The 19,290-nt window shown below is 37.5% G+C and overlaps 1 protein-coding gene across 4 annotated transcripts in view; it reads right to left on the bottom strand.

Moving 5' to 3' along the window:
* The window catches only part of PIBF1 (progesterone immunomodulatory binding factor 1), a 233,138-nt gene that overhangs the window by 29,233 nt on the left and 184,615 nt on the right, over positions 1-19,290 (bottom strand). For all 4 annotated transcript variants that reach the window (XM_012442862.3, XM_012442863.3, XM_012442866.2 and 1 more), the window contains exon 16: positions 11,292-11,376. In XM_012442862.3, coding sequence (XP_012298285.1) covers positions 11,292-11,376 — 85 coding nt within the window. The remainder of the gene's footprint in view (positions 1-11,291; positions 11,377-19,290) is intronic.

The raw sequence follows: 19,290 nt of genomic DNA, 5'->3' as shown, positions 1-19,290 counted from the left end.
ATCAGTGTCAGACTTTAAACCCTATCCTCCACACAGAGCAGAGTGTGACTCCCTCCAGTGCCTGTACTTTCTCCATGTTGTATTCCAGCCTTCTCTTAGTGTCAGCTCCTTGATATGGGATCAGTGGCTTGCTAAGTTTACAACAAAATATTGCCAATATGATGCCTAACAGAATTATGACTGTAATTATCTCATATAATTGTTAATATTTTCTCCTGGCCATCATATATTTTCAGAGACTTATTTTACAGCTTTGTAGTTTTTTTGTGTGTGTCTCCTTAGGTCTCAGAGTTGTTCGGTTTGTTATAAGCTACTGCTATTCTAAAACAGTCATACAAACCCAGGGTTAGAAATGATAGCCAGAGAAGTCATTTACTTGTTCCTTACTGATAAAAAAAAAAAAGGTCAGACAAATGTACTTATAATTTAACAGAAAACACATCACAAGCTTCCAAAATGTAATGGGAAAAATACACATTTCATTCTTAAAAAAAAAAAAACAAAAAACCTAAAAAATGCTAGGTCTATACGTTATATAATAGATGTGAAAAGGTGATATAAAAAGTTAAATGGGCATATATGTACAGATAAAATATTTTTATGATGAGCTATTATTAATATATTGCCTCACACAAGACTGAACTTTACTTGTAGGATACAATAAATATATTTGTAATTTAAAAGAAGATGATGAAAAGATTAAAGAAGTCGTCAAAAACCAAAACAATTCTGACATAGTTCTATTAGATTCTGTACAAGTCTATACAAACATAGTGGTCCAGAGAGTACAATCCAAAGGAACTTCAAATGTCTTTTACACAACTCAAAACTGAGGAGAATTAACATTTTACAGAATGAACCACTGTGATTCAGTTGCTACCTCTGTGAAATGGGTGTAAGACTGAGCTGTTGTGAGGCTTAAATAAAATAAATGAATATAAAAAAACTATAAGGTAATATATCAACATTAAATACACTTATTATTTACTGAAAAGTATGTATTTTGGGCAAAAAGCCCAATTCCCTTTTGAATACTAGAAAAAATAAGCAAAAGGCCACTTCTCAGTAGAGATGACTCATTTAAAACTTTTCCTTCCTCTGATTCCTTATTTCCAGATACACTTGGTTGAAAGCAATTTGTAAATAGTCCCTAAGTAGGGTAGTATAACATAATTTATCTGAAAGCATTTTAGAGTTTAATATAAAAAGGTTATAAAAATTGAATATATTATTCTTACTGTTACAACAATAAGCTTTAGCTTTATCATAAAGTATGTGTATAAATTCAACATCTGCAGTAATTTTTGCAATATTTTATTCCCTAAATTTCCTCAGACGTGAATTCACACACTCTTACATGGAAAAAAGCTTTATAAAAACTTTACAGGGAAAATATGACTTGTATCATACATGTGTGTTTTTGGTTTTTGCTATAATAGTTATCTTTCTTTAAAATACTCATTTATATCCAACAAATTGAAAACAAAAATTTAACTTGAGCACCACTACGATGAGAAATGTATGTATGAATCTGAGAAACAAATATATTTTTATTTAAAGAAAAATTAATTTACCTACTCAGTAGTTTTTTTTTTTAGCATTCTGACTGTAAAATTTAACTACATAGGTATGTAAGAAAAACATGTAAAAAGATACTCTTAAGAAAATTTCAAAACAGTTAAGTATGAACCAAAAGAGTGACACACATAAAGAAAAATGCAATTTGTTGGAACTTCTTATGAGGTGGATTGCCTAAGGGGCACTTGGGATGCTGAAATGTCCCTGAAATCTTCCGAGAAATCACAAAGAACATATGAGTTAGAATCCGGGAACATAAACATACCATAAAAGAATGCTAATTATACTGTAATTTCACTTTTAAGAAACCTGGCTAACTGTATGGTTTGTTTTCTTTTCACTATATGGCATATACTGCTGTAAGCAGCAAGTTATCCAGGATAATAAAAATTAGTCCAACATTCAGGTAAGTGTGGGGCCTTGCACATTCTAGGTACTTAGTAAGGAGTGGTTAATTAATTTTGGTTAAATACTAACTGAAATGACTGTGAACCCCGAGAGATGTTATTGACAAAAATAGTGAATGACAGGGTAGAAGATATCCCAGGTCTCAGAAACAAATTTTTCTTTCTTTCTTTTTGTTTTTTGATACAGAGTCTTGCTTTGTTGCCCAGGCTGGAGTGCAGTGGTGCAATCATGACTCACTGCAGCCTTGACCTCCTGGGCTTAAAGGATCCTTCCATAACAGCTTACCGAGTAGCTAGGACTACAGGTTTGTGCCACCATGCCCAGCTAATTTTAAAAAAATTATTTTGCAGAGATGGAGTCTTGCTATGTTGCCGAGGCTGGTCTCAAATTCCTAGACTCAAGTAATCCTCCTATCTTGGCCTTCCAAAGTGATGGGATCAGAGGCCTGAGCTACTGTGCCCCGCCAAAACAGATGTTTATATTCCACAAATATATATTATTGTGTATAAGTATGATAACCATTGAGGTTGCTGTGCCTACAACTACCATCTCCAAGGTTTTAGGAGTAGCTCTATTCTAGACAAATCTTTCGGATATGACTTCCTATGGCCTACCTTCAGACAGATCTCAAAAACTGTTCTTGGATACAGGAGGGCTTCTGTGCTTTCTTCAGCTAAAATAGTATTAGTATCAGAGTGACACTTATTTTTGGATGACAGTTTCTAAAGCTTTCTATTTGACAGCTTTATATTACTGAAGACTGAAAAGAACCAATAGTTTAACAAACATTTGAATGAGTACTTATTGTCTGCTAAATATTGTGCTAAAGGCTAAGATACAAAAAGGAATTTGTCAATCTAATGGGCAAGACAGATGCATAATTATATAGTAATATGAACATTAACAGAAATATTTAAAACGTTATAGGAATGAGGCAGAAAAGGATATGTTTTTCTTTGTTGAGTTAGGGAGGAATTTAAAGGATAGATAATATTTTTTTATTTTTATTTTTTGTTCTTTTTTTTTGAGACAGAGTCTAGTTCTACCACTCAGGCTGGACTGTAGTGTGTGATCACCACTCACTGTAGCCTCCACCTCTCAGGCCCAAACAATCCTCTCACCTCAGCCTCCTGAGTAGCTGGGACTATAGTCATGTACCACTAAGCCTGGCTAATTTTTATATTTTTTGTGGAGACAGTTTCATCATGTTGCCCAGACTGGTCTCAAACTCTTGAGCTCAAGCAATCTGCCTGCCTTGGCCTCCTAAAGTGCTGGGTACAGGTAGGAGCCACCATGCCCAGTCTCAAATGATAGATAATATTTGAAAAGACCCTTGGCACAGAAAGAAAAGAGGAAAGGCAACTACATTCGTTGAGTTCTGTTACATTCCAGGAACACTGCTATATTAATTCTCACAGAACCCTACAAAGTAGATGTTACCTTTATTTACAGATGAGATAACCGAGTTTAGAGGGGTGAAATTATTGTCTCGAAAATGCATTGCTATCAAGTGCCAGAGCTGGGATGTGAACACAAGTCTTGTCTGTCTGGCTGCTGGCTTTTCCCACAGTATTTCAAAATGTACAAGACGTAAGAAGTATAAAGGTAATGCCAGTCTTACAATTTAATGAGAGAGGCCGGGCGTGGTGGCTCACGCCTGTAATCCCAGCACTTTGGGAGGTCGAGGTGGGCGGATCATGAGGTCAAGAGATTGAGACAATTTAATGAGAGAGTTGAACATATTTATATGTATATATAGTAGAAAGTAGAACATAATTCTGGATCAGTTTAGTTTCCATTTTCTCTGTGTTTACACCTAGGGTGCTGAGTGCTGCTAAAGAAAAATTACACAGAATGGTATTACTATAAGTACATAACATTTCAACTTGGCAATTCTTTTTTTTTTTTTTTTTGAGATAGATTCTCACTCTGTCACCCAGGCTGGAGTGCAGTGGTGTGATCCTGGCTCACTGCAACCTCTGCCTCCTGGGTTCAAGCAATTCTCCTTCTTCAACCTCCTGAGTAGCTGGGACTACAGGCACGTGCCACCATGCCCAGCTAATTTTTGTATTTTTTAGTAGAGACGGGGTTTCACCATGTTGGCCAGGATGGTCTCGATCTCTTGACCTCGTGATCCACCTGCCTCAGCCTCCCACAATTCTGGGATTCTATGTGTGAGTCACTGTGCTACTGTGCTGGTCTTTTTTTTTGGAGACAGAATCTTGCTCTGTTGCCCAGGCTGGAGTGCAGCGGCATGATCTCAGCTCACTACAACCTCCATCTCTCGGGTTCAAGCGATTCCCCTGCCGCAGGCTCCTGAGTAGCTGGGACTACAGGCATCTGCCCACGCCCGGCTAATTTTTGTACTTTTAGTAGAGATGGGGTTTTACCATGCTGGTCAGGCTGGTCTCGAACTCCTGGCCTCAAGGGATCCGCCCGTCTTGGCCTCCCAAAGTGCTGGCATTATAGGCGTGAGCCACTGCGTCCGACTGGCAAAAACTCTTGATCTCATGCCCCTTCCTCAATTGTCCTATCTTTTCTTCTTCAAATATTTAAGGAATGCCTATTTTTCCTCTGACTACAATTCACTGCAATCTAATTTTTAGCTCCACCTCCATTAAAATTGCTTTAGCTTTTCTTTTGAGAGGGCTGTCACCCAGGCTGGAGTGCAGTGGTGTGATCTTGGCTCACTGCAACCTCATCTCCTGGGCTCAAGCGATTCTCCCAGATCCTCCCATCTCAGCCTCCCAAGTAGCTGGGACTACAGGTGCATGCTCCCATGCCTGGCTAATTTATGTATCTTTTGTAGAGATGGGGTTTCGCCATGTTGGCCAGGATGGTCTTGAACTCTTGAGTTCAAGTGATCTGCCTGCCTCAGCCTCCCAAAGTGCTGGGATTACAGGCATGAGCCACTGCACCTGGCCCTTTAGCATCTTATTAAATCCAAATGACTCTTTAAAAAAAATCTTTATTTCGCCTGATCTCTTGACAACACATATCACTGCTGACAACTGCCTCTGTTATGAATGGTTGTCCCTGGGCTTTAGGAACTACTCTCTTCCTGATGCTCCTCACTGATGCTGGTCACTCTTCACTCTTTGTGTAAGCACTTTTTCCTATGCTCTTCCCTTAAATGCTGATCCTCAAGATTCTGTCACAGGCCTTTTTCTGTTCTCACTCTATATAGTCTCACTAGTTCATTTACTCTATTTCCACGTAAAGTAACATCTTCATGTTGTGACTTTCAAATTTCTATTAACAAATGAATTTCCTTTCTTGGGCTCAAGAACCTACATTTCCAACTCTCTAGTGTATATATCCACTTAGATATTTTCTTGAACTTTTCTTCCCCAAACCTTTCTCCTGGGTTCTTTGTAGCACTATGAAAGACACCAGCCAAAAATCTAGGCATCAAGTCTCATTCCTCCTCTCTCCATCAGACCCTAATGTACTCAATCATCAAGCCCTGTGATTATGCTTCTTAAATAGCTTTCAAATTGGTCCATTTTTGTCTCACCCCATCATCACCAATCTAGTTCAAGACACCACCATCACTCACTGAAATACTGGAATAGCTTCCTAAGTGGTGTTCATCCTACACCCTGTTATACAGCTCCAAAAGCCATGAGAAAAGGGCTTCTACATCAGCTTCTTACAACTAAGCTCAGTATTCTATTAGGCATTTGGCTATGAAAGACACTTTTTACTCTCAAAAGCTTATATTCTAAGGACACACAGATAAAATACACACAAAGAAAAGCAGAATTAGGATTTCCAAAGGTGATCAGTAAATCTTCTTTCATTAAGGCAAAGATGAGTGGATACAAAAAGATGAAAACTAAATGCAATTAATGAAGACTCCTGAGTGATAAGCTCAACAAAAAAGCCATTTTTTTTTTTTTGAGACAGAGTCTCGCTCTTTTGTCCAGGCTGGAGTGAAGTGGCATGATCTCAGCTCATTGCAACCTCTGCCCCCAGGGTTCAAGCGATTTTCCTACCTTAGCCTCCCAAGTAAGTGGATTACAGGTGCCCACCACCATACCCAGCTAATTTTGCATTTTTAGTAGAGAGGGGGTTTCTCCATGTTGGTCAGGCTGGTCTTGAACACCTAGTGTCAACCATTCCTCCCACCTTGGCCTTTCTGAGTGCTGGCATTACAAGTGTGAACCACTGCACTGAGCCTGAAATCACATTTCTTACACTCAAAATCTTTTCAGAATGAATGTTTTATCTGAAGTCCTGCTATTGTTATCTAAAAGTTTATCTTTTCCTTTTACCTCTTTTTAAAATCTAGTTATTTAAGGTTTATATTTTATTTACACCTAAAAGGTCTTAATCTGAGTATGACTGAAAACATTTTAGAGTAAGATAGATTATAACCCACCTGAAGGAAACAAAGTTATTTTGAGGCATGAAATGTGAAAGAGGAAAAGAAAGATTATAACACTTGGATAAAATATTCAGTTGAGTTTTCTGGCAATGAAAACAAAAAGGAAACACATTAAATTACGAAGTTTTCATTTTCTGACAAAAAGAGGAATATAACTTCATCCACAGAGGCAAAAATTTTCCTGGAATATAAGCAATAATTCATCATGAGGTTTTTCTGTCTAAATGAGACTAAGAAAAAAGAACATTAGTTTTGTTTCAGGAAAAAAATGAATTACTTTTAGTTTTGACTATGTAATCACAGTTGAGTTATTTAACTCTTATAGGCATCAGTTTCATCTCTAACAACGAGGACAATGATATTTATCAGTGGACTGTAGTAAAGATTAGATTATGTCATTTATGTGGATGTACTTAGTAGACTGCCTTAAATAGTTTTACAAAACCAAGAGAGATCACACTTTGTTTTGATCTTCTACAAAGGCAGAAGGCATGACATTAAACCGTGCTTCAATAAATGAAATTTTGTGAGGAGAGATATTTTGCCCTTTTCCCCTCATTCTGCTTTATGAACATTTTACTGAACACAGGGACAAAACCTGGAGAATTCAGAATAAAGAAGTGTGGGCAGGTAGAAACTCTCAATTCAATTTCTGCACATTTTAAAGTCAGTATTTGCTGTGCAAATCCTTTAACCTAATATATTTACCCAACCCAGTTGAGCTTAGTCTGAAAAGGCAACCCAAAATATCCTATTTCTCTTTACATCCACCTGCTGTTCACATTATATCATTCTGAAATTAGCAGTCTAATATATTTTCTCTCAAAAAAGGTTAAGACTAAAAATGACCTAATATACTACTCGTAGTTCAAGAAACACACAATTATAAGAAATCAATACACATTCCTGGAAATTGTCACACCACAACCTAACTCTTACATGAGAGATACTTTTAAGCTAATATTTTTGAGCTAACACTAATATAGAAAATAAAAACTCTCTGTGGTCATGCCCAAATGTTTTTGAATTGTCAACCTAGAATTGCCCTAGTTTTTTCTTTTTCTGCTTAACACATATTTTGGAACTATGTGAATGAACTGGTGATCTTACTTCATATTATAGCATGATCACAACTAAGTGACGTTGCTAAAAAAAGTTAGAGCTAGGCTGGGTATGGTGGCTCACGCCTGTAACAACAGCACTTTGGGAAGCCGAGGCAGGCAGATTGCCTGAGGTCAGGAGTTCGAGACCAGCCTGGTCAACATGGTAAAACCCCATGTCTACTAAAAATACAAAAAAATTAGCCAGGCATGGTGGCATACACCTGTAATCCCAGCTACTTGGGAGGCTGAGGCAGAAGAATTTCTTGAACCAAGGAGGTGGAGGCTGAGGTGAGCCAAGATAGTGCCATGGCACTCCAGCCTGGGCAACAGAGCGAGATTTTGTCTCCAAAAAAAAAAAAGTAAAAAAACAAAACCAAAAAAAAAACAAAACCAAAAAAACACCTCACAAAATATAGAGCAAGAGCTGTCCAATGCAAAAAAGAAAATGAGAATCTTTAAAGATTAAAACCATGATTGGTATTAGACAATTTTCCCAGGGTCTTGACAGGGTGAGGCAAGCTAGTGGCCTTGGGTGAAGAGGCAGTGGCTCCCAGGGGCCGTCCATGCTTTTTTTTCACCCTTCCTCTTCCCTCCGTCCATGCTTTCTGCACCACTCTGAGAGCAGCACCTCCTTACATCATGTGTCCTAGATGCCTCGCTTGCCTTACTCTAGTCCCAGCCCTGATTTTCATTAAAAAAAAAAAAGGATTATTCTTATCCAACTGTTATATATTGACTATTATGAGAACATGAGCCTCTGAACAATCAATGAATAAATCAGTCCTACAGACCCTTTGTTTCATCAGGTAAATGTTCAAGTGAATGGCCAAGCATTTCTAGGGGATCACATCAGCTGTTCTCTTTCCATATAAGCAGTTTGCAGAGGGCTTTACATGTGCATATATGATTTAAGTTGGTAGTAAATGGTTTCTTAAAAATGATTAATAATATCAGGTTTGTTTTACTAAGCTTTAATTTTTACTTTGCTTTAAAACAAAAAAAGTTGCTTTTCTTTAGATGTTTGGTATCATCAAAAGCTATACAAGGTTAAATTATTAAAATATAATTGCTAAAATATATACTGTCAAATACATAAAAACTGACAATTATTTAAATATGTACCCATACAAATATCATTAATGCCACGTAGCAGTAGGCAATTAATGAGTAGTTTCATCTTGCTAATATTAAAATTTTTCCCTCCTTCCCTCCCTCCATCCCTCCCACCACTCCCTTCCTCACTCTCTTCCTCCCTTCCTCTGTTTCCTCTCCTTCCCTCTCACTTTCCCTTCCTCTTTTTCTTTCTTTTTTAAGAGATACAGTTGCACTATGTTGCTCAGGCTGGAGTGCACTGGCTATTCACAGGTGAGATCAGAGTGCACTATAGTCTCAAACTCCTGTGCTCAAGTGATCCTCCTGCCTTGGCCTCTAGAGTAGCTGGGACTACAGGTGTGTGACACTGTGCCCAGCTCTGCTAGTATTTAATTTGCATGCTTAAACATATTTTCTTCTCAGTCCACCAAGCAAAGTTTTTGGTCTTTATTTGGACTCATGAGTAATGTGATTCCAAGTATTGGAACTACTTATATATTTTTCAGTGTAGCACAACCCCTTAAAATCAGATGGGAATTGCCATTCTGGAAAAAAAAAAAAAAACAACTTCATATCTAGCTTTATATAAAAAAAATAGTTGATATAGCTGTATGGTCATCTGAAGTTCCTAAATATTTAATTTCAAAAACACTTGTGAAAATTCCACATAGTGAATGAACCAGGCTTCCACAGTGAAGAAACAATTACTTGAAAGCAGAATCCTAGGACATAAGTGATAGTAGCAGTGATAGGTAAGGTCTAGAATGTAAGAACTCAGAAAGAAGAATAAATATCTTCAGACAACCTTTTCCTAGCTCTATAACCTGTTGTTAGATTGACTTATCTATCTAAATGTTGTAATTACAATCTAGTCCAGGGACACTTTCTTATCCTTTTCAGCCATCACATAGAAGACACCATTAAGAGAACTCACTGCCATGCTATTTCTCAGATAGAGACAATCCACCAATTTTTCTGACACCATCTCTAGGATATGTATCTTTGAACTGCTTCTAGTAACAGTTTCCAGTTCCCCTCTCTCAACAATATTCTTCCAATAATTTCTTCCCAACATCTGGTATACTTCTCCCAGACTAGTATGAGCATACTCATAAACCAATGATCTGTTTTAAATGTTTCTTTCTCTGGCTGGGTGTGGTGGCTCATACTGTAATCCCAGCATTTTGGAAGGCTGAAGTGGGAGGATCACTTGAGGTCAGGAGTTTAAGACCAGCCTGGCCAACCATGCTGAAACTCTGTCTCTATTAAAAATACAAAAATTATCCAGGTGTGGTGGCATGCACCTGTAATCCAAGCTACTCAGGAGGCTGAGGCACGAGAATCCCTTCAACCCGGAAGGCGGAGGCTGCAGTGAGCCGAGAAGGTGACAGAGTGAGACTCTATCTCAAAACAAAACAAAACAAAACAAAACAAAACAAAAACCAGTTTATTTTTTATCAGAATAAAAAAATGGGTAAGAAGATGGCTAAGATGAGACAGTGATAGTTCAGTAGAAAAAAGACTTTGTATTAAAAATACCAATGGTTGGTGAGAATGCAGAAACACTGGAACTCTCAGTCATCGTAGAGGAGGAATGCAAAAGCACAGTAACTTTGGAAAATTTTGACAGTTTCTTATAAACTTAAACATACATCTACCATACAACCCAGTAATCATGTTCCTGAGTATTTACTCAAGAGAAATGAAAACTTATGTTTATATTAAAATGTATACATGATTGTTTACAGCCATTTTATTTGGAGATGTCCTCAAATGGAAACAACTCAAAACGTCCATCAACTGTGAATGAATTAACAAACTGTGTTACATCCATTTAATGGATTATTAACCAGTAATAAAAAGGAAACATATGACTAACAACTGCAACAATACAGATGAATTTCAAATGTATTATCATAACTGAGACAAGCCAGACTCAAAAGGCTATATACTGATAATTTCAGCTATATGGCATTCTGTAAAAGGTAAAACAATAGGTACAGAAAATAGACCAGTGGTTGTTAGGGCTAAGGGTTGAGGAAAAGGGTCAACTAAAAAGGGGTAATGAGGGAATTTTTTGGAGTAATTGAACTATTCTATCTATTGATTGTGGTGGTGCTTACACAACTGTGTGCATTTGTCAAAAATCACAGACATGTATGCTAAAAAAGGTGAATTTTTTTCTGTGTATATTATACCTCAATAAACCTTACTTAAAGGAAAAAACAAAACAAAACAGGACTTATGTCTTAGTTACTAACTGCCATGGGCAAGCCACTCATGACTCATTTCTCCATCTATAAAATAGGAATTATATTTACTCTAAAAGAATTTTGGTGAGGAACAAATGAAGAAAACAATTTTATGAACTTTAAAGCTCAACACAAATACTCTATATTATAGGTACTGGGATACACACTGATAAAGAAGACAGAGGCACACTAAGGAAATTAACTGTCTAGTTGCAGAACAAGATAAAACAGATTATTAAGTAATATGGGGAAATTCAGTGACAGATATCAACAAAACAAGCAGGGGCATTCTAGGAATAAGAATTAACTCTAAGAAGTACATTACAAGTGGAATTAAAAAGGAAAAGATTACAGTGAGATATAAATAAGTCATTCATGAACACACACACCTGGGATCCAATAATTTTAACCTGATAACAGTTTAAAAAGCCTAAAATGATTAAAATTATGACAAAATAGGAAAAATACCTCACGATGATTTAGAAGTTGTTCTAAATCTAATGCCATTTGATTCTTCATCTGTAGTAAAGCAGACTTTTCTTTATTTAAGTTGCTGAAAAAAAAAACACCCAAGTTTAAAAAAGTCATTATGTTAGCATAGATTTAGTTAATAAATGGTAAATAGCAAAAGAATAAACATGAATCTGATGGTTTGAATTAAAGACCAGCCACTATAATGTTTGGCCTAATGAATGGCCTATTTTGTCAGAAGATTCTTTTTCTTTTCTTTTTTTCCCTTTTCCCTCCCTTCTCCTCTCCTCCCCTCTCTCCTCCTCTCCTTTTTCTTCCTTTCTTTTCTTTTGTCCTTCTTTTTGCCTTCTCTCTGTCTCTCCCTCTCTTTCTCTCTTTTAAGAGATGGAGTCTTGCTATGTTGCCCAGGCTGGAGTGTAGTGGCTATTTATAGACATGGTAACAATGAACCACAGCCTCAAACTCCTGGGCTCAAGCAATCCTCCTGTCTCAGCCTCCTGAGTATCTGGGACTATAGGCATTCATCACTGTGCCCAGCTTTTCTTCTCTTAACAATCATTTGACAATGTAACTGAGAGGCTGAGAATACTGTCCTGCCTAGTACTGGCATAAAATGAATGTTTTAAAGATGACTATTTACTACTGAACTGTAAAAAGATAAAGAAAGACTCACACAAAAGGTAAAAAGTAGTATGTGTCTGCAAACTATGACAACACAAGATACTAGAAGTCAAATTAAAACATTTATCCTTAAAACTGAAAGTAGTATTTTATAATTTACCACATACTAAATTATCAGGTATATAATTGAGTTAGGTAAGTGAATCAGGTATTTAGTTTGTGGTAAACTTGAAAAAAGAATTTTTGTCTGGAAATTATTAGTTTGATTTTCAATTTCAGCCTGGGTGCAGTGGCACTGTGGGAAGCTGAGGCAGAAGGACTGCTTGCAACCAGGAGCTCGAGACTAGCCTGGGCAATGCGGCAAAACACTGTCTCTACAAAAATTAAAAAAAGTTAGCCAGCATGATGGCACGTGCCTGTAGCCCCAGTTACTTGGGAGGCTGAGGTGGAGGATCACTTGATCCTCAGGTGGGAGGTCAAGGCTGCACTGAGCTGTAATGGTGCCACTGCACTCCAGCCTGAGTGACAGAGAGAGAGCCTGACTCAAAACAAGAAAAAAAAAAATCTTCAATTTTTAAGTTTACATTCCTTTTGATACAATCTATTTTCTGATAGGAGAGGGTTAGAAGCTATTCAATGAGACTAACTGTGAAGACATATTAATATTTTAAAAAAGAAATATTTGGGGCCTGCCTTATATTGTCTTTAGTTTTATTATTCAACATATGTGAATTAAGTAGAACCATAAATAAAATATTCTTCTAATGCCACTAGAATAAATCTACTCAACTAGCAGTATAAACAAGAATTAGGGGAAGCAATGGTGGGCTGAAGCTAAGTTGAAGCAACATAATTCCTCAAATGTCAAGACAAAATTTGTGGCAGGGCATGGTGGCTCATGCCTGTAATCCCAACACTTTGAGGGGCTGAGGTGGGCGGATCTTCTGAGGTCAGGACATGAGACCAGCTTGGTCAACATGGTGAAACCCTGTCTCAAATAAAAATACAAAAATTAGCCAGGTGTGGAGGCATGCCTGTAATCCCAGCTACTTGGGAGGCTGAGGCAGGGGAATCACTGGAACCTGGGAGGCAGAGGTTGCGGTGAGCCAAGATCGTGCCACTGCACACCAGCCTGGGCGACAGAGCAAGACTCCATCTCAAAAAAAAAAAGACAAAATTTGTGAGGGTAAAACTTATAAGAATTGTTTTAAATAGGTAACTTTTTTTTTTTTTTGAGACGGAGTTTCACTATGTTGCTCAGGCTGGACTACAGTGGTGTAATCTTGGCTCACTAGAATCTCCGCCTCCCGGGTTCAAGTGACTCTCCTGCCTCAGCCTCCCAAGTAGCTGGGACTACAGGTGTGCACCACCATGCCTGGCTAATTTTCATATTTTTAGTAGAGACAGCGTTTCACCATGCTGGCCAGGCTGGTCTCGAATTCCTGACCTCAGGTGATCCGCCCACCTCAGCCTCCCAAAGTGCTGGGATTATAGGCATGAGCCACCGTACCTGGCTGGTAAAAACATTTTCAAAGTTCTACTTTAAAAAAATGGAGGCAGGGCACACTGGCTCATGTCTGTAATCCCAGCAGTTTGGGAGACTGAGGTTGGAGGACTGCATGAACCCAGGAGTTTGAGACTAGTGGAGGCAACATAGTGAGACCCCCATCTCTATAAAAAGAAAAAAAGCCAGGTGTGGAGGCATGCACCTTTAGTCCCAGCTATGTGGAAGGATGAGGTAGGAGGAGCCTGAGCTCAGGAGTTTGAAGCTGCAGTGAGCTATGATGCTCCACTGCATTCCAGCCTGGGCAAGAGAGTGAGGCTCTCTCAAAAAAAAGGAAAGCCACTAATTTTTAGAATATTTGGCAGACATTAAAAAAAAAATTCAAGAAATAGTAGTAGGTATTGTCGAGCTATTGCTAATTTGAAGGACTTAAGAGGGAAAGCCCATATTCTCCTCCCTCCAAGTAATCGAGAAGGAGGCATCATAGTTTGTCCTCTGAGGAGACAGACTAGATGCATTCTGACTTCTGTTTCCAACTGTGCCACTGACTCAGACTCAGATGTGTGGTGTAAAGCGTAACACATACCACCCCACTGAACTTCAGTTTTCATATCTGTAAAAGTGGAAAATAATATTCATGTATGTCAAAGGGCTATGTGAATTATCTAATGAATGATTATATAAAGTGTTGAACTCACAAAACTCTCTATAAATGTTATACAGTATTACTAACTTAGATGAATAAATAGGCATCAGAGTAAAATAGTAATTAAATGTCAATAAAGGTAAGCAGCTCAGCTGAAAAACAAACTGACTTTCAGAGTTAGGCGCCAGAGATCCTATAAGAGCTAAGGAGTTGAAAAGAACAAAATGGTATAAAGGAGACTGAGTGTCATGTTCTGCTAGAGTCTCAAAAGCATGGTAAAGTGCACATGTTTCTGTAACTCTAGAATTCTAACCTATGTTTATCTGGAATCACTTTGAAGATAAAATTTTTTTTTAAATTAAATATCCAGTAAATAGGACTAGGAATTTTTAAGGAACATATATGTGTCTATGTTCATATACATGTACACTTATAACCATGGTATATAAACATATATTCAGTACATACACATACATACACACACACACTCTGTTTCAAATACCAACAGGCTCTTCTAAAGAAAATGTAGTATAATCAGAATGGAATGTCGAGGTAATTAAAGGATTTTGACTGGATAATTCTTTACAAATGCTTTTATATTGTAGTGTTTAACTTTTAAAGAAGAAAGTATTCTATAATTAAATAGCAAAACAACCGTATATACATGGAATAAAAGGCGGGGGGATAAATTGGTTTACAGAGCAATTATGTTGTACCTCTAAGACATGAGTTTACCACAAACAACATGGACTTCCCAGACAATATTGCTGTGACTGGAATATCTGGGTATATATTTTCAGTCTTCTTTATAATATACTTGAAACACAGGGAGACAGCCTTCAATATATGGGTCTCTAAAACTTAATATGATGATGATTACATTCACTCTTCTTCTTGTATTTACTCAATAGAATTTTAGTCTTCATAAGACATATTTCGTAACAGTGGAAACTTACCTTTAAAAATACAAAGCTTCTACAAGTGACTCATAAAGCAACTACAAAACAAATCTCCTTATAAGCACATCTATCTTGAATGGTATATTACACCCATAATTGTTCAATTCATGGTTAATTATTACTTAGAAATTCATGTTTATGGCTCTGCTTCACCTGCAATATGAAAACATACTCCTGATATATTGTTCCTTAACTTCCTGGATCAATATACTCTGGGGTAGCTTTGTAAGAGAAGCTGACAATGTAGTCTTTTCTTCTTTAACTACCAGTTAAGAATAAACTGAAAAATGACAACAGGCAAAGAAAATTTATGCTAATTATTCTCTTTCCATGCTTCCTTTCTTTCTGAAGTAGAGATCAAACTGTATTATGCAGGCTGTCTCTTGTGGCTTGGTGGAAGAAAGTTAACAGTACTACTTTTAGAATAAAGTATTACTTTAATGATAGGAGAACTTAAAGCAATTAATAGTAACATCTCAAATGTTTGCTTTTTTTTTTTTGAGACGGAGTCTTGCTCTGTCACCAGGTTAGAGTGCAGTGGTACGATCTTGGCTCACTGCAACCTCCCGGGTTCAAGCAATTCTCAGCAACTCTCCTGAGTAGCTGGGACTACAGGTGCGTGCCACCATGCCCGGCTGTTTTTGTATTTTTAGTAGAGACAGGGTTTCACTGTGTTAGCCAGGATGGTCTCTATCACCTCACCTTGTGATCCGCCCACCTTGGCCTCCTAAAGTGCTGTGATTATAAGCATGAGCCACCATAACCGGCCTCAAATGTTTGCTTTTTTTTTTTTGATGGAGTTTTGCTCTTGTTACCCAGGCTGGAGTGCAATGGCGCGATCTCGGCTCACCGCAACCTCTGCCTCCCGGGTTCAGGCAATTCTCCTGCCTCAGTCTCCTGAGTAGCTCGGATTACAGGCATGCGCCACCACGCCCAGCTAATTTTTTGTATTTTTAGTAGAGACGGGGTTTCACCATGTTGACCAGGATGGTCTCGATCTCTTGACCTCATGATCCACCCGCCTCGGCCTCCCAAAGTGCTGGGATTACAGGCGTGAGCCACCGCGCCAGGCCCAAATGTTTGCTTTTTATGTGTTTATAATGCTTTCATTTTAGTGCATAATTACTCTAGCATTTCTAGAAATTGAATATATTGTATAAACAGTTTATTTTCAAGGGATAAGTATGGTATAGTGGTATTGTTTAATTTCCTAAGAAAAGCATATAATTTTTTTTCTTTTTTTTTAAGACGGGGTTTCACCATGTTGGTCAGGCTGGTCTTGAACTCCCGACCTCAGGTGATCCACCTGCCTTGGCCTCCAAAGTGCTTGGATTACAGGCGTGAGCCACCAAGCCCGGCCGAAAAGCATACAATTGTTCAGTTCTTCAAAGAGTTTTTATTGAATTAGAAAAACATTTAAAAATAATCAATTGATGTAAATATTTTTTACAACTATAATCAACACCTAGCAAAGAGGAATATGAATCTTCCTGTTTATGTTTTCTAAGGAACATAATAACTTGATAACCCTTTTGGATGGGCCATCATTAATGCTTAAATTTCAAATAAAAGACAAGGGGAGGGGAAGTAACATTTACTGAGATTCCCCTATGTGCCAGAGCTTTATATATGTTCCTAAATTTAATTTTCACAACTACCTCTTCAGGTTTACATTAATATCTAATTTTACAAACACATTTACCATAAGAAGAGAAACCAGCCTGATGTGTATTCAAAGCCCAGGATAATTCCACTCCAGGATTTGAAATGCCATCTGCTTAGAGTAGGGATGAAGGAACGTGGAACTGTGGGTATACAGAACTGTGATCTATCCTACTATATCTGAATTACTGGCTAAGCTGACTTTTTAATGGCATTGTTACATCACAGCATTTCATTTTTGTAACCAGGGTACACCTATAGCAGCATCTCAAATGTCATAATTAAACTACTGGAAGTATTAATAATTTTTCACTTTAGAAGGTAGTTGCTTCAATTAAGAATAAGATTTCATATCCTATGAAATATCAGTTCACAATGTATAAAAATATCACACAATGAATTCATGAAACACAAGACAACATTAAAGGACTCATGTTTAGTACAAAATATTTTTGGTAGTTAATTCCATAAATGACATGGCTTTTATGAAAACTGTTGCTGTTATTAGGGGAATCTTAACTTTTGTTCAAATTCAACATATTTTGAGAAATGTTATTTTGCATTTTTAATATAATTTTCAACAAAAAATTTCTTACGTATAAGGTAAGTACTAAGAATGGCAAACATTTATTGAACATTGTTGAATATAATGTTTAGGCACTATGCTATCTGTGTATATTATGAAGACTATTTCACTTATTCCTCAGAACAACCCTATCAATCAGGTGCTCATTTTTTTTTTTGAGACAGAGTTTTGCTTGGTCATCCAGGCTGGAGTCCAGTAGCGTGATCTCAGTTGACTGCAAACTCTGCTTCCCAGGCTCAAGCCATCCTCCTAACTCAGCCTCCCAAGTAGCTAGGACTACAGGTGCATGCCATCATGCCCAGCTAATTTTTTTGGATTTTTTTGTAAAGATGGGGTTTTGTCATGTTGTCAAGGTTGGTCTCAAACTCCTGGGCTTAAGGAATCTGCCTTCCTTGGCACCACTCTCATTACACATATGAGGAAACTGGCTGTACTGTCCAATACCACAGCCATTAGCCACTGTGGCAATTAAAATTCTCTTTAACTTTATTAAAATTAAATTAACTTTAATTAATTTTAATTTAATTTGAATAAAATTAAAGATAATTTAATTTTAATAGAATTAAAAATTTAGTTCCTCAGTAACACTAGCCACATTTCAAAAGCTCAGGTTGGGCGTGGTGGCTCATGCCTGTAATCCCAGCACTTTGGGAGGTGGAGGCGGGTGGATCACCTGAGGTTTCGGAGTTCGAGACCACCCTGACCAACATGGAGAAACACTGTGTCTACTAAAAATACAAAATTAGCTGGGCGTGGTGGCACATGCCTTTAATCCCAGCTACTGCCTGTAATCCCAGCTACTCGGGAGGCTGAGGCAGGAGAACTGCTTTAACTCGGGAGGCGGAGATTGTGGTGAGCCTAACCGAGAATGTGCCATTGCACTCCTCCAGACTGGGCAACAAGAGTAAAACTCCATCACAAAAAAAATAAAAATAAAAAAAGAAAAACAGAAACAATAACAACAACAACAAAAACTCAAACAAATGCTCAACATCTACATGTGGCTAGCTAGTGGCTACCATACTAGACAGCACAGATATGGAATATTTTCATCATTATACAAAGTTCTATTGGAAAACAGAGGTTTAGAGAGTTTAAATGTACTTGCCCTAACTTAAAACTAAGTACTGAGTTGAATTTAAAAACTTCCTTTTAAAATCTGTATTTTAAAAAACTTTATTATAGAATATTTAAGAAGAGAAAATATGTAATAGAAAACCTTGACATAGCTATCACCCTGCTTCAGCAATGATCAACTCATTAAAGTGCTACTTTTAATCACTATGATATACAACATTTTTGTTCTCTTCCTTAATTATTTTAGTTAAAGAAAAATTATCCCTTATTCAGAATAGAACATAGAGGGGCAGTATAACCTAATGGTTAGGAGAATAGAATTAGCAAGCAGACAGATATTGATTTGAATTCTGGCTCTGTCACAATGCTGTATGCTCTTAGAGGACAAGTTGCTTAATTTCTCTATGGCTGAATTTGTTCATCCTTATAATTTTCTCCTACAGCTAGCTATTATTTTCTCTATATTAAGCATTTTAAGATACTTTAATTTTTAGTAAAATAAATAATCAAATAAATTATCTGAAGATAACTGTGAAAGAAGTAATTTTTTCCCTCAGGACTTTGATATATCTCCCCATCACAAGAATATAAAGGTAAAATGAGACATATAAAAGATTCAAATTTTAAGGCCGGGCACGGTGGCTCATGCCTGTAATCCCAGCACTTTGGGAGGCCGAGGCAGGTGGATCACAAGGTCAGGAGTTTGAGACTAGCCTGACCAACATGGTGAAACCCTGTCTCTACTAAAAATACAAAAATAAGCTGGGTGTGGTGGCGCATGCCTGTAATCCCAGCTACTCAGGAGGCTGAGGCAGGAGAATCGCTTAAACCTGGTGGTGCAGGTTGCAGTGAGCCAAGATCACCACACTGCACTCCAGCTGGGGTAACAGAGTGAGACTCTGTTTCAAAAAACAAAAAACAAAGAGAGAGAGAAAAAGATT

The sequence above is a fragment of the Aotus nancymaae genome, unplaced genomic scaffold (genome assembly GCF_030222135.1).
Source record: "Aotus nancymaae isolate 86718 unplaced genomic scaffold, 86718_ANA_hifiasm-v0.15.2.pri h1tg000088l, whole genome shotgun sequence".
Lineage (NCBI taxonomy): Eukaryota > Metazoa > Chordata > Mammalia > Primates > Aotidae > Aotus > Aotus nancymaae.
Note: the sequence above shows the minus strand (reverse complement) of the source record. Positions and strands in the feature narration are given on the sequence as shown.